The 16,957-nt window shown below is 38.9% G+C and overlaps 1 protein-coding gene across 5 annotated transcripts in view; it reads right to left on the bottom strand.

The window, feature by feature from the left end:
- Positions 1–16,957, bottom strand: part of ABCD3 (ATP binding cassette subfamily D member 3) — a 101,552-nt gene that overhangs the window by 58,537 nt on the left and 26,058 nt on the right. For 3 of the 5 annotated variants that reach the window (XM_019031964.4, XM_055352626.2, XM_019031984.4), the window contains exon 2: positions 2,474–2,510. The exons of 1 other annotated variant lie outside the window; for it this stretch is intronic. In XM_019031964.4, coding sequence (XP_018887509.1) covers positions 2,474–2,510 — 37 coding nt within the window. Of the gene's footprint in view, positions 1–2,473; positions 2,511–5,281; positions 5,354–16,957 lie in introns of all 5 variants that reach the window. One more of the 5 variants, XM_019031939.4, reaches the window with a different exon arrangement.

Raw genomic sequence — 16,957 nt, forward strand, 5'->3', positions numbered from 1 at the left:
TAACCTAAATTTATCTTTCTCACACTATGCAACCAGCAAATAAGTATATGCTAAAATATTGTACAGAAAAATAAGAAAAAAAATGAGTAAAATGAATCTAGCTGTCCTAGAACTTGCAGATATCCGATATGCAAATAAGAGATATGACTAAGTTCAGATAACTAACATTTGATTACTCAGATAGAACTTAGACATGAGAGATCGCGGAGCTGGAGATATGCCAGAGAAGTGGACATAAGCACATCTTATTACATTTTTCAAAGACTAGGAAGGAAATATTACAGAGACTAAAGAACGACAATCTTGATGTCAATCACCAGGATATTCAGAGAACAGACACTGACATGGAGGGTTGGGGAAGACTTGAGAGACACTAATCACTAGAAGCCAGCATGAGTTTACTGAAAGTACGTCATGTTAAATTGTTCTAATTTTCTTATTTGTTAAGGATACCATAACTAGCATACTAGCTGATATGTAGAATGTAAGCTCCATGAGGGTGGAAACTTATTTTTATAACTGTCATATACCTAAAGCCAAGAATAATTCCAGGCATATATCAGGAGCTCAATAAATACTTACTGAAAGATTGACTTACTAAGTGAATTAATAAATTAATAAAGGAATTAGATGTTTCTTATAAAATTATTGTGGTCTCAATGGAGAAATAAGAACCAGATTTTGCTATAGTTGGATGTAGTCACAGCTGAATAACCAGAAACAAAGATTAAGAGATGTCACAGAGCAATCTCCTTGGTCCTTACATAGTCAATACTATCAGCAGTTCCGTGAAAGAAAGGAAAGGCAAATTAAATTTGTAGATAATTCTTGTACTTAACATACCAGATGTGAGAATTGCACTAAAAATTAGACTAATGGTATAGATAGTAGGTTAAACCCAATAAGCTGACATTTACCGCAATAAATTAATGTTTATCTAAAACAAAGCAACTGCGTTAACATATGACCCAGCAATTCCACTCCTAGATACACACCCAAGAGAAATAAAAACATATCTCTACATAAAAACTTGTGCACAAATTTTCATAGCAGCATTGTTATTATTCATAATAGCCAAAAAGTAGAAGCAACCTAAATGTCCACCAACTGATGAACTGATAAACATAATGTGGTATATGCATACAAAGAACACTATTCAGCAATAAAAAGGAATGCAATACTGATACAACAACAACATGATGAACCTTGAAAACATTGTGCTAAGTGAAAGAAGCTAGGCATAAAAAGCCACATATTATATGATTTCATTTATTTGAAATGTCCAGAACAGGTAAGTCAACAGGGACAGAAACAGATTTGTGGTTGCCAGGGATTGGGGGAAGAGGGTAATAAGGAATGACTGCTAATGGGTACGGGATTTTTTTGGAGAGATGAAAATTTCCTAAAACTAGGTAGTGGTGATAGCCACACAACTCTGTGACTATACTAACTACTCATTTATACACTTAAATGGATAAATTTTACGGTATATATATCTCAATAAATCTATCATGAATATAACATGTAGAGATGTAGAGTTGTCAAAAATACACCTGAAGTTTATAATTTACCATAAATTCCACTTAATGTAAAAAACAGTTACAGTTAAAGAATTAAAAGCAATTTTAGGATGAATTTTAGCAATATTGTATTCATATCAAGAAATGTAATCATGCTGATATATTCCATGCTAGTCAGGCCATAACTGGACAACTACATTCCATTCTAAGCACAATGCCTAAGGAAACTAGTATAGGTCCAGAGGAATGTATACAGAACTGAAAAAGGATCAGAACCCATGTCACATGAGCCATATTAGAAGGAATCAAGATTGCTTAGCACAGGAAAAGAAAGACTCATAAGATACAACTATCTTCAAATATATGTGGGTCTACTAGAGAAAACAGAGCCAGGCAAGGTGGCTCACACCTACAGTCCCAGCTACTTCAGGCTGAGGTAGGAGGATCCTTAGAGCTCAGGAGGTCAAGGTTACAGTGAGCTATGATCATGCCACTGCACTCCAGCCTGGATGACAGAATGAGACCTGGTTGGTAAAAAGAAAATTTTGAAGAAAAGAGAAGAAAAGAAAAAAGAGGGAAGGGGAGGGGAGGGGATAGGAAGGGAGAAAAGGAGAGGGGAGGTGGAGGAGGGGAGGGAAGTGGGGAGGGGAAGGGAGGGGGGACAAGATATATCTCGATACAAAAGATATAACAGAGTCACTGCTAAGAAGCTAGAAGAGGGGGGGAAACTAATATCATCATGGGCTAGAACTAATGCAGTTAAGGCTGCCTCCTAGAGTAACACTTTCCTGTCAGGAGTCCTATTTCAGAGAGTATTCCTGTAATGTGTAGAAGACTGGAGTATTTTTAAGTTCCCTACTAATTATAAAATTTAATCCTAAATCAGAATCATATGACAAAATAAATGAAATAAATGCATGAAATCCCAAAAAGAAGATGATTTAAACTTTTACCTCATTGTTCTGTAATGGTGGTTTTCCACTTTTCTTACTGCAGAGGAAAAAAAGAGAGAGAGCTTTACTTTATGTGAAAAGTGTTAAGATGATTTTAAGAAGTCAAATATACCAAATTATTTAAAAGCGTTTCTTCTTTTTCACATCATAGTGAGATAGAACATATTAAATAATAATAGTCCACCTGACTCTTACTAGGCATTATTTACAAAAAGTGCTTAATAAATTTTAACTACCACTATTATGTAACAGACATTCTGTTTGGTAATTTTTAGGTGTGTGTATGTGTGTGTATAAATACAAACATAAATGCAAGTCTACTTCTTCATCCTTGAATCATAGCCTGGCCATGTAAACCGCTTTGGCCAATGGGACATCAGCAAACTGACACAAACAGAGGCTTGGAAAATGTGCATTGCTCCCTCTTACTGCTGGGAATCTTTCCCCAACCATGTGAGCAATCCTAGGCTAGTCTTCTAAAGGATGACAGAACATGTGTCATTCCCATATTACAAATGAGGAAAGTGGCCTGGAGAGAGTAAGCAGTATGCCCAAGGTTCATATTCTGACTACTAGTCTAGGCTACCTCCCAAAACAATATAATTAGCTGGGCATCGGTCCTTTCCATAACGCACTACCATGGCACCCTATGCTTCTACATAACATTGATCACGTTTTAAATTTCTTGTTGGATGTATATTCCCTTCCATTAAACTAGTTCCATGCTATCAGGAGCTACTGCAGGCTGGTTTCTCTGAAGCTGAGGTAATATGGTGTCTGGGGTACAAATGTTCATCAGGGATCAACACCTGTGAATGGAAGGCAGAGAAACCAGGTTGGGACAGAACTCAAACTGATGCAAGCCCAAAATAACTTCAGCCAACCATATAGGAAATTCTAAAGCAAGCACTGTCCATCAGAGTGCTCTCTGATGGGCTGAAATGGTCAGGCCTTTTTTACCTCCGCCTTGCTCAGTCTGCAAATGCATGCTGTCCCAGGAAGTATGTGACATGAGGAAAGGGGAGTGTCTCTAGAGCTGAGCCAGACTCTAAGGTGGGGGACAAAGGCGGGGAAAGAGGGGGCTGTCAGGATTTCACATTTCTCACAGCTGGGCAGGAAACCCTTCTTTAAAGGGGAATCTGAGTCTACTACAGGGGTCATACATTATTCAACCCTCTATGTTCAACATCTGTTTGAACTCCGATGATCCGCAGAATGCACATCTTCAGTAGTAAGATACCAGGACACCAAACAAGACTAGAAAGCCAAACTTAACTACAATAGACGCGCTTATTTTAAAAAGCACGTAGGTTATTATTACTTCTAATTTCAGTTGTATTATACGATATTTTAAATACGATTATTTATATGTTTAAAATCTTTTATGAATTGTAAAACTGTTACACAAAATGCATTTTAGCACGACAAAACAATGCAGTGAAGAGATAAACTACGGGAGAAAATATTTGCAACCATACACCTGATTAGGGGTTAATATCCAAAATATATAAGGAACTCAAACAACTCAATAGCAAGACAACAATCCAATTTTAAAAAACGAGCAAAGGACCCAAATAGACATTTCTCAAAAGACATATAAATGGCCGGCTAGTATGTGAAAAAATGCTCAGCATCACTAGTCATCAGAAAAATGCAAATCAAAACCACAATGGGATAATACTCATATTTCTTAGGACGACTACTATCAAAAAGATAAAAGACAACTGTTGGCATGGACGTGGAGAAAAGAGAACACTTGAACATTGTTGGTTGAGAAGAATATAAATTAGTACAACCATTATGGAAAACAGTATGGAGGTTCCTCAAAAAATTAAAACATAACTACCATATGATCCAGCAATCCCACTTCTGGGTATAGATCCTAAGGAAATGAAATCAGTATCTCAAAGAGGTATCTGCACTCTCACGTTCCCTGCAGCATTATTCATAACAGTAAGAGATATGGAATCAACCTAAATGTCCATCGAGAGATCAATGGATAAAGAATATGTGGTATATAAATACAATGGAATAAATTCAGCTTAAAAAAAAAAAAAAGGAGCTAAGTGTGGCAGCTCAGGCCTGTAATCCTAGCACTTTGGAAGCCCGAGGCGGGAGGACTGACTGAGCACAGGAGTTCAAGACCAGCCTGGGCAACACAGTGAAACTCTGTCTCTACTAAAATAAAAAAAAAAATAGTCCAGTGTGGAGGCATGCACCTGTAGTCCCAGCTACTTGGGAGGCTGAGGCAGGAGAACTGGCTTGAACCTGGGAGGCAGAGGTTGCAGCAAGCTGAGATTGTGCCACTGCACTCCAGCCAGGGCGACAGAGCAAGACTCCGTCTCCAAAAAAAAAAATTCTGTCATTTGCAACAACGTGGATGAACCTGGGGGACATTATACTAAATGAAATAAGCCAGGCCCAAAAAGACAAATTCTGCACAATCTCACTTACATGTGGAATCTAAAAAAGTCAAACTCATAGAAGCAGAGAATAGAATGGTGGTTGTCAGGGGCTCAGGGGTTGGGGGAAATGGGGAAAAGTTGGTCAAAAGGTACAAAGTTCAGTCACGCAAGATGAATAAGTTCTGGAGATCTAATGTACAGGATGGTGACTATAGCTTGATAATAGTAATCATTTCACAATGTATATGTATATCAACATAAAAATAAAAAAAATTAATATTCAATAAAAATGCCACACTGCTTACCACTAATAAATGTTATAAATTGATACTTAGAGATAAATGGAGATTCATGCAGTATGATGCTCACAAAAATACATATATACATGTACACACACACCTACCAGTGAGTCACATGATCAGTCAGCTCTCCCATCACTTCATCACTTTTCTCTCTCCAAGTTTCCATGAAATACCTTGTTCAGAGGGAACCATGACATCTTATAAAGCTTCAGTTGGCCTGAACACATAATCTACATATAAGTCCTATTTTCTTTAATCAGTCTGTGACAATTAAAATTTCTTGCCAGGTGCAGTGGCTTACATCTATAATCTCAGCACTTTGGGAGGTTAAGGTGGGAGGATCACCTGAAGTCAGGAGTTTGAGACCAGCCTGACTGACTTGGAGAAACCCCGTCTCTACTAAAAATACAAAATTAGCCAGGCGTGATGGTGCATGCCTGTAATCCCAGCTACTCGGGAGGCTGAGGCAGAAGAATCACTTGAACCCGGGAGGCGGAGGTTGTAGTGAGCCCAGATCGTGCCATCGCACTCCAGCCTGGGCAATAAGAGAAAAACTCGGTCTCAAAAAAAAAAAAAAAAAAATTCATTTATAAGTTTCTTAAAAACTTCTTTATGAGATTTGTTTCTCAGAAAGTTCTATGAAAATACCTTTCACCTGAAATTATCACTATAAAAGATATTTTTAATGGCAAAACAATTCAGTATGAGTACAGAAGTTGAAGATGATTTTCTTGACTTTACATTAATACACATTAACCTGATACAAGTTCCAATACAGCAGATTTATCACACATGTGGGCTCTAGATGATCACTTAGCAACCATTTAAACACAATACTGGCACTAAAATCTGTATAGCATGGTAGTCATTCAGATAACCCAGAATATGCTTATATTAATTTATTTTTAATTTATCATCAAAATGAAAACAAAATTAGTTCTATAAAGTTAGCTCTAGGCCAGGTGTGGTGGCTCACGCCTGTAATCCCAGCATCTTGGGAGGCCGAGGCTAGTGGATCACTTGAGGTCAGGAGTTTGAGACCAGCCTGGCCAACATGGCAAAACCCTGTCTCTACTAAAAATATAAAAATTAGCTGGGCATGGTGGTGTACATCTGTAATCCCAGCTACTCGGGAGGCTGAGGCAGAAGAATGGCTTGAACCCTGGAGGCAGAGGTTGCAGTGGGCCAAGATCGCACCACTGCACTCCAGCTTGGGTGACAGACCAAGACTTCATCTTAAAAAAAAAAAAAAAAGAAAGTTCTATAAGAATTTAGACCCTGAGTAATGCATCTTTAGACCTACTATCTCTAGGTCATAGAGATACTATCCTAGACTACCTCAGTCAAACCACAAAATCAACTATCTACCCTTTCTCTGACCCCCTCCCTCAAAATCTCTAGCTTCCTCCTCTTTCCTGAGCCCCTGACTTGAATATCTGATTTTTAATAAGGTATCTGTACCTGGATTTAATGCAAACATGTCTATATCTGAACTCATCTTTCCACCCCAAATCTATTCTTCCATTATTCCATACTGAACATAAGCCCTAAATCAGTGATCACACCTTCATCTACCAGCTACTCAAACCACAAAGCTGCAAATTATTCTAAGATATTTATTTTCCTTTTCTCATACACTTCATTTCCAATCTCTCTCTATGCTCTTTCCATTTCTACTGCTATGATTTCAATTCAGACCATCAAAATTTCTCATGTGAACTATTACAATTATAATATTCTCACTTGTTTTCTGAGTTCGTTATCATTAGTTTCTGTCCTCTTGCAATTTATTTCCATAACCACATCAAATACGTGTATATGTATATACATACTGAATATACCCAAGTACATACACATATGCTCACCCATACATATATATATAGACCACATACATCTATATAAAATATATATCCTGTGGAATTCACCTAAAGCAATGCTCAGAACCTTATTTCAATAAAAAATGAAAAAAAAAGATTAATAATATAAGCATCCAACCAAAAGTTTACAAAGAACAAAAAAAAGCAGAAGAAATTTAAAACCACCCAAGCAGAATCTAATGAGTTAGAAAACAAAATACTAATACATTAAAATTCAAGAGTTGATTCTTTGGAAAATAAATCACGAGACAATCTGATTTTAAAAGGAGTACAAAAACACAAAAAATAAAAAAAAATGAGCACAAAAATGGATAAAATTTGAAAAAAAAAAGGTAAAAGACTTCTTATCTCAACTCTATGTAAAGAAATTTGAAAGCCTGAATGAAATGGTTAATTTTCTAGAAAAATGTAATTTTCCAAACCTAGCAGAGAGAAGAAAAAACAGACTGAAAAACTGAAATTATAAAGTTGTCTGAGAGATGCCCACCTCCTACCCTTCCATTCCCCAACAAAGAACCAAACCAAACAATTTACCGGGGAGTTCTAACAAAACCCCCAGTGAACAGATAATTCCAATGCTTTAACTGTTTTAGGACACAGGTAAAAGAAGCTTCCACATTATTTTTGCTGCAAGTAAAACACTGACACCCAAACTTGGGCGGGCTCACACCTGCACTTTGGAAGGCCGAGCACTTTGGAAGGCCAGATGGGTGGATCCCAGCGCTTTGGAAGGCAGAGGCGGGCGGATCACTTGAGGCCAGGAGTTCAAGAACAGCCTGGCCAACACGGTGAAACCCTGCCTCTATTAAAAACACAAAAATTAGCTAGGCGTGGTGGTGCATCCCTGTAGTCCCAGCTACTTGGGAGGCTGAGGCATGAGAATCACTTGAACCTGGGAGGTGGAAGTTGCGGTGAGCTGAGATTGTGCCACTGCACTCCAGCCTGGGCAACAGAGCAAGGCTCTGTCTCCAAAAACAAACAAACACACAAACAAAAAAACAAAAAAAACCATTGACACCAAAATCAAATTCCACAAAGAAAACTACAAACTATTCCCACTTACACCAACATTTTTTTAAAATTTCAGACCATGAGAATGTACTGCCCATTCAAAAATTAGATAAATACCTTATCATTAAAATTTAAAAATAAACATGCACATAATGACTTTCAGAATAAAATCCAAATTCCATAAAATGGTACTCAAAGAACTTCATGATCTGGCTCCTGCCTTCTTTTCAGGTTCATCTCCTGCCACGAGGCACACTCTGTGCTCAAGTTACCTTCATCTATCAGGTTAAACTATGTGAAACTGAATTATTTGACCATTTCTCACTTATAAAATGGCAACTGCACATGCTTCAACCTAATACTGTGCTCTCTCTCACCCCACTATTTGCTCATATACTATCTCTTTTGCTTTAAAAGACTCTTCATCAATCAACTTATTTGATTACTACTCGTCTTTAAAATTCAGCACTTATCTTCCTGGAATGGAGTGGCCATCTGAATTAAGTTTGCCCAGAATGGTCCTTGTTTACATCTGTTGTCCTGATATAATAATTAATTGCACTCTTTCAGTCTCAAAACTGTACCAGTTAGGATAATAAATTACATGGTAACCCTGTCTAAGAAACCTTGCCCTCAGTGATTAGAATGTATTAGGCACCCAAGGATTATCCCAAGATCAGAGATGATGAATGCCTGAACAAAGACAGTGGGTATAAGAGTGGAAGAAAGAAGCATGAAAATTACTAGAAATGACAAGTAAGGGAATAAATAAGAGTTGGGAACTAACTGTATATGGAAATGAGAGGGAGAGAAGACCACAAACTTAAGACAGAGGAAGTATTAGCAGCTATCAACTCCAAACTGATATCTCAAATGGCAAAGTATTTTTCTCCAAGTCTCAAAGGCAGATTGCACCCTGGGTGACTGGAGGACAGTGATTTCACTGACTACAATAAAGAATAACAGTAAAACAAGCATTCAGAGAAACAGTAATTGGATTCATTGTAAACATGTTGATTTCACATCCCGTAAGCTAAGTATACGGAAATGTTCAGAAGACAATTTTTTAAAATGCTTAGATTTGAAGTTCATGAGCAGAGATGTTGATTTGAAAGACATTAACATGACAATGACTTGGAAATACAGTGATATAAATCCTTTGGGAAACAAAAATATGAAATCTGAAACGTGAGTGTTGTTTTTGTTTATTAAGATGCTGTTCTAAAAAATTTAGAATGTGTTCTCAAGGAACTTGGTTTAAGTTGTTCCCTAACTGACAATGCTCCTGGGTAAAGAAGCAAACTTTGCTCTTAAAAGTAAAGTATGTTTATTATAAGCCTCAAAATTATTCTGACAAGTAATTTTAAATAAAATCTCCAGACTGTAATAAAAAATTATCAAGCACTAAGGAAATTAGACTCCATAACCAAGGACCAGTAGAAATTACAGAAAACAAAAACAAACCCAAGATTTCAGTTGGCATTTCCAGAGTCATCCTATAAAACAATGTAAACTGTATTTTTTTAAACACACACACAAAAATTTTTAAGATACCTAACAAGAAGTAGGTACCAAGAAGTAGATACCTACCAAGAAGATACCTACCAAAAAGTAACACTGATCTGAGAAAACCAAATGAAATTTCTAAAAATAAAATATACAACTGAAGTTAAATATATAATCAATAGGTTTAAGAGATTTCACATGGCTAAGAAAAAGTTACACCACAACAAATGCTCATAAATTAGGAGAAAAGTCAATGAAGGTAATATTCTAAAGTATTTTTACTATCTGGGAGGATGATAAAGTATTACCGATTAATGTTTAGACTTGAAAAAAGTGAAACCCATGTTAAAAGTTCTAGGGTAACTTGTAAAAGAAAAAAGAGAATAACTTCTAAACTACTAGAAGGGGTAAAAATTGCCGAGATTAGCTCAGTCGTGGAGACCCTAACCCAGCGGCACTAGAGGAATTAAAGACACACACACACAGAAATATAGAGTGTGGAGTGGGAAATCAGGGGTCTCACAGCCTTCAGAGCTGAGAGCCCCAAACAGAGATTTACCCACATATTTATTGACAGCAAACCAGTGATAAGCATTGTTTCTATAGATTAACTAAAAGCATTTCTTACGGGAAATAAAGGGATGGGTCTGGCTAGTTATCTGCAGCAGGAACATGTCCTTAAGGCACAGATCGCTCATGCTATTGTTTGTGGTTTAAGAAAGCCTTAAGCGGTTTTCCGCCCTGGGTGGGCCAGGTGTTCCTTGCCCTCATTCCGGTAAACCCACAACCTTCAGCATGGGCATCATGGCCATCAGGAACATGTCACAGTACTGCAGAGATTTTGTTTATGGCCAGTTTTGGGGCCAGATTTGGGGGGGGGGCCTGTTCCCAACATGTCCCCCTTATTTGTTTTGCAAAGCAATAAAAGCAAAGGCGGCTTTGTCACAGTGAGCTACTTCTCGCAGGAGTTGGAATCCACATCTGCAGACTATACAAAGACAAACAACACAGATTAAAAGCATAATCATCAGTGAAATCACAGAGCGTCCAAGTGTTTTTAATCCATTTTAATGGGTTACTAGCTGCTAATCTGTCTGCAGCTCCTTCAAGCACTCCAGTTCCTGGCACTAAGGTCAGGTGTGCCTGGGTTGCTTTAAATATCTGTTCTTTTAATTTTGCAGTATCCAAAGACAAGTTTGTAGAGTGTCCTTCTAGATGCTTTTTATTCTTTCCCAAATTTTGATCTTGTTAACAGCCATTAATAGTTTCCACAAATCCTTATGTTTAGCTCCCACAGCGGGCCATATCATTTGAGGTTGAGGTGCCACCATACCGCCATGTTTCCAGATAATAGGAACTCTTGCCATATTTCTTACCATTTCTACCATCTGACCATTTTGTTCAGACCAGCTGAACATAGTGTGGCTGTGGCATGCAGACTGAGAGATGCAATTCAAGCTAAACATCCCCTTAGGGAACCAATCAATAATGATTCCATAGAAATCACTGTGCAGCACCTCTGCCTGTTCTGCAATGCAATCTTCCTAAACAAGTACGTTCACTTTTTCTGGCCAGGTTCAATTTTGTTTACAAATAGCTTTTTGAGGGCGGTATGCCTCAATTATAGGAGCAGATTCATTATGGTAAATACTGAGATCAGAAAGCATGTGTAACTGTGTCATAGAGTGATTACATCCAGGCATTATTGCCAGCCAAGATTGATAAATATGCCCAATAAGTATAATTGTTCTCTGTGTCAGCCATTGTTGAAGGAATACTCACGGCAATGGTAATCACCGCTATCATAGGTACCATCAAATTACTCATTGTGACTGGTTGTCCTGCTTTCCTCAGGTTTTTATTCCGCCATCTGTGACAGCTTCTTGATCTGTCCCCAAGTAGGTGGCTATGTTCGACGGGTATTGCTCATGACAGTTGGGATCCTCCTCAGTGTCAGTCTCGACATGGCTGCAACTACGGGGTCCTCGGGATCCTCCCAGAATCTCTTCCTTGGCATCTGGCTCATAATAAGGTTTCAGGTGTCTTAATGGTATCCAAATCAGCTGTTGATTCGGTCCTGGAGAAACACAAGCATAACCTCTACCCCAAGTTATTATTTTACCTATTTCCCAACTTTTTGTTATCAGATATCTCCACCAAACCAGTTGTTCTGCTTCTGTCTTTGCAGCTGGTTTCTGTAGATGCTGTTCAGCCGCTGATAGCATCTAGCCTTTAGGCATGCTAAAAAAATTTAAAGTTAATAATGCTAGATTCAATTGCATATGGGGTGTCCCGTAGTCCCTGTTTATCCCCCTCTGCTTTTGCAACTGCTGTTTCAGGGACAGATTCATTCTTTCCACTATGGCTTGTCCTTGAGAATTATATGGGATACCAGTACTGTGTTTAATATTCCACATAAAGAAAAATGCAGCTAGAGCTTGGCTAGTATAGCCTGGGGCATTATCTGTTTTAATAGAAGCTGGAATGCCCATCACCGCAAAACACTGCAAAAGGTGACGTTTAACACAGGCAGAAGAAAACATAACTGAGCATTTTCAATTAATTGTGTGGAATGAACCACATATGAAGAATCAGAAATCACATTAATAGGCATATTAAAAGCAGTCAATACCTCAATTACAGCTACAAGCTCCGCTTTTTGAGCTGAAGTATAGGGCGTCTGGAAAACTTTACCTTTTGATCCAAAATAAGAAGCTTTACCATTACTAGATCCATCTGTAAAAACATTCTCAGCACCTTCAATTGGTTTAAATTTAGTTATTCTAGGGAGGATCCAATTAGTTCATTTCAAAAATTGAAACAGTTTCGTTTTAGGAAAATGATTATCGAGAATACCCACAAAGTGAGCTAAATGGGTTTGCCAAGTAAGACTATTTATAAAAGCTTGCTGTACTTGTGCCTTCATGAGAGGGACAACAATTTTTCCAGGATCACATCCATGTAATCTAACAATCTGAGTTCTCCCATTTCCTATCATAGTAGCAATTTGATCCAAATAAGGAGTTAGAGTCCGTGAATTAGTATGTGGAAGAAAAAGCCACTCTACTAAGTCCTGCTTGTGGACAATAACACCAGTAGATGAATGCTGAGTTGGAAAAACTGGCAAATCTAGAGTCTTTTCTGGATCTATTCTATTTATTTGAGCTTTATGGACTTGCTTTTCGATTAGCTGAAGCTCTGCCTCAGCTTCTTTTGTTAATTGCCAAGGGCTAGAGAGACTAGGATCTCCTCTAAGGATAGGAAATAGATTACTCATGGCATAGGTAGGAATGCCTAGAGCAGGTCGTATCCAATTAATGTCCCTTAGTAATTTTTGAAAGTCATTTAATGTTTTCAATTGATCCCTACGTATGGCTACTTTCTGTGGCACAATGGTAATGTCATTTACTAAGGTCCCTAAGTAGGAGTAAGAAGTAGTAGTCTGAATTTTGTCAGGAGCTATAATTAAACCAGTACCAGAAATTGAATTTTGCAAGTGATCATAACATTGGGGTAATGTTTCTCGATAGGGGGCAGCACAAATTATATTGTCCATATAATGAATAATGTAACACTGTGAAAATTTTTTATCAATAGGTTTAATTGCTTGCTCTACATAAGTCTGGCAAATTACTGGACTGTTTAACATGCCCTGTGGCAACACTTTCCAATGAAAACGCTTAGCAGGCTGCAGGTTGTTTATTGCAGGAATTGTAAATGCAAACCATTCACAGTCCTCCTCAGCTAAGGGGATAGTAAAGGAACAGTCTTTTAAATCTATGACTATTAAAGGCCAATTTTTTTTAATCATAGCAGGAGAAGGCAATCCTGGCTGCAATGCTCCCATGCTCCCATAGGTTGTATAACTGAATTAATGGCTCTTAAATCAGTTAACATTCTCCATTTACCTGATTTTTTCTTAATTACAAAAACTGGTGAATTCCAAGGAGAAAATGTTGGAGCTATGTGTCCTTCTAATTGTTTATTAACGAAGTCCTCTAAAGCCTCCAGTTTCTCTTTACTTAGTGGCCATTGTTCTATCCAAATTGGCTTATCTGTTAACCATTTTAAAGGTATAGGTTCTAGAGGCTTAACAATGGCCGCCATCAAAAATGATATCCTAAACCTTGGCAGGAATTTTGTCTTTCCGCTTAAAGCGGTTCCTTCAAATCTTGCAAATTTTTTCCTAGTCCCATACCAGGGACATACCCGATTTCATGCATCATATGTTGACTCTAAGGGCTGTTTAATTGCTCTGGAATTAGAACTTTTGCTCCCCATTATTGTAATAAATCTCTTCCCCACAGATTTATAGGTACAGAAGTTACAACTGGTTGAATAGTCCCAGGTTGTCCATCAGGTCCTTCACAATGCAAAATATAACTACTTTGATACACTTCAGGGGCTTTACCAACTCCAACTATGTTAAATTGAACGGGTTGAATTGGCCACGCAGACAGCCAGTGCTGTAGAGAAATGATTGAAATGTCCGCTCCTGTATCTACCCAACCCTTAAATTTCTTTCCCTGAATAGTTATTTCACAGGTAGGACATTTATCAGTAATTTGATTCACCCAATAAGCTGCTTTGCCTTGTCTATTTGTGCTTCCAAATCCTCCTGTTTAATTTCACTTTTCCCCATTTCCACATATGGCACAATCAGGAGCTGTGCTATGCGCTCTCCTGGCTCTGCTTTCCAGGGAACAGAAGTAGATATAACAATTTGAATTTCTCCATTGTAATCTGAATCAATGACTCCTGTACGTATTTGTACTCCTTTTAAATTTAAATTAGACCTTCCTAGAAGTAATCCTATTGTCCCCGCTGGCAAGGGTCCACAGACTCCTGTTGGGACTTTTTGCAGGGGTTCCCCAGGCAGAAGGCTCACAGCTTTTGTGCAGCATAAATCTACCACGGCACTACCAGCTGTGGCAGGGGACAGACATTGCACAGGGGTGAGGGAATGGCCTGAGCCGGAAATGCTCCCATTTGGAATGGGGCCCAAAATTGGGTTCCCATCTTTATCAAAGTTAGAGTGACACCAATTAGCCCAATGTTTTCCTTTTTCACATTTTGGACATATTTCAGGCTCAGCAGTTTTCTTTTTTCCCCTATCTGGCAGCCTGATTCGCTGATTTTTTCTACATTCTTTTTTAGTATGACCATGCTTCCCACAGTTAGAACAAGCTCCAGGAAACTGAGTATTTCCTTTACCCACTCTCAGTCCTGCCATTGCTTGGGCTAGCAGAGTAGCCTTAGGCAGATAACCTACGATACCATCACAGGCCTTGATATAATCAACTAAATGTACTTTCCCTCTAATAGGTCGCAGAGCAGCCTGGCACTCGGGATTAGCATTGCCGAAAGCTAATAACCGCAACACTATATCCTGAGCAGCTGAATCTGCAATCACCTTTTTAAGAGACTCCTGTAACCGAGCTATAAAATCCATGTACAGTTCTTTTGGTCCCTGTTTTACAGCACTGAAGAGGCACTGCTCGAACAGTCACTGGGGCAACTACTTTTCGCCCAGTGTCCTCTGGAAAAGAAAGATCTGGAGGGTCAGGCCACTCCTTTTCTTCAAAATAAGGAGGGGGTGCAGGAGGGTAGGGATGAACCTCTTCCTCCTTTGCTGTTTTTGCTTTAGGTGGCAAACAAACCTGCTCTGTTACTTCGTTATACTCTCCTTCCACATCCGTGTAAAAAGGTTCCAAGGTGGAACGAACCAGAGCCCACACTTGTCCCAATGTTACCCTAATGCTTCCGAGCTCCCCTTCTTACCCACCACGGGGACTGCTTAACAGTACCCGGGTGTCCTCCTGCTTAGTTCCATGTTCTCCAACCATCACTCCAGCGACCCCTCAACCTGGGTTTGAGCCCCATGTATGGGCGCCACTTGCCGAGACCACCTCGGTCGTGGAGACCTTAACCCAGTGGCACTAGAGGAATTAAAGACACACACACACAGAAATATAGAGTGTGGAGTGGGAAATCAGGGGTCTCACAGCCTTCAGAGCTGAGAGCCCCAAACTGAGATTTACCCACATATTTATTGATAGCAAGCCAGTATAAGCATTGTTTCTATAGATTAGAGATTAACTAAAAGCATTTCTTATGGGAAATAAAGGGATGGGCCAAAACAAGGAGATGGGTCTGGCTAGTTATCTGCAGCAGGAACATGTCCTTAAGGCACAGATTGCTCATGCTATTGTTTGTGGTTTAAGAAAGCCTTAAGCAGTTTTCCACCCTGGGTGGGCCAGGTGTCCCTTGCCCTCATTCCGGTAAACCTGCAACCTTCAGCATGGGCATTGAGGCCATCGCAAACATCTCACAGTGCTGCAGAGATTTTGTTTATGGCCAGTTTTGGGGGCCTGTTCCCAACAAAAAATGAAATAATGGAAAAAAGAAATCAACAGTCTTACAGGTGAACCTAGACAAAACCAGCAGAGGAACTGCCCAGCCACCCACAGAACTGAGGGTAAAAGATAATCGTTGAAACCACTGAACTTTGGGGTGGTGAAAAGTCATGGGTCAAAGAAATCAGAAAATATTTTGAAATGAATAATATATGTAACAACAGACTTACAAAATGAAAAGGTTTATATAACAAAAAATCTGTAGGCTCCAACTAAAGCAGTGTTCACAAAGAACTTTATAACCTTAAATGCGTATATTTAAAAAGAAGGTTCAACGTGTTGTCCAGTGCCTAAAATAATTTAAAATAAATAAAAATGGCCAGGTGCAGTGGCTCACACCTGTAATCACGGCACTTTAGGAGGCCAAGGCAGAAGAACTGCTTGAGTCCAGGAGTTTGAGACCAGCCCAGACAACACAGTGGGACTCCATTTTTTTTTTTTATTTTTTTTTTTGAGATGGAGTCTCGCTCTGCCGCCCAGGCTGGAGTACAGTGGCACAATCCTGGCTCAATGCAACCTCCGCCTCCCAGGTTCAAGCAATTCTCCTGCCTCAGCCTCCCGAGTAGCTTGGACTACAGGTGCACACCACCATGCCCAGCTAATTTTTGTATTTTTAGTAGACACGAGGTTTCACCATGTTGGCCAGGATGGTCTCGATCTCTTGACCTCATGGTCTGCCTGCCTCAACATCCCAAAGTGCTGGGATTACAGGCATGAGCCACTGTGCCCAGCCAAAAAATATAAAAACACAGATAGAAGCAAAAAATAATGAAATAAAAAAGACATGAGAGAAAACTACACTAAAAGTTTAATTTTGGGAAAAATTAACACATTTTATAAACTCATGGCAAGACTGATCCAAAAAAATACGGCAATATAACCAATATTAGAAAGTGATCTATCTATCAGAAGCAATCTCCACCAAAATCCCAACATGCGAATTCTAAAATTTCTATACAAACACAAT

The sequence above is a fragment of the Gorilla gorilla genome, chromosome 1, assembly GCF_029281585.2.
Source record: "Gorilla gorilla gorilla isolate KB3781 chromosome 1, NHGRI_mGorGor1-v2.1_pri, whole genome shotgun sequence".
Taxonomy (NCBI): Eukaryota; Metazoa; Chordata; class Mammalia; order Primates; family Hominidae; genus Gorilla; species Gorilla gorilla.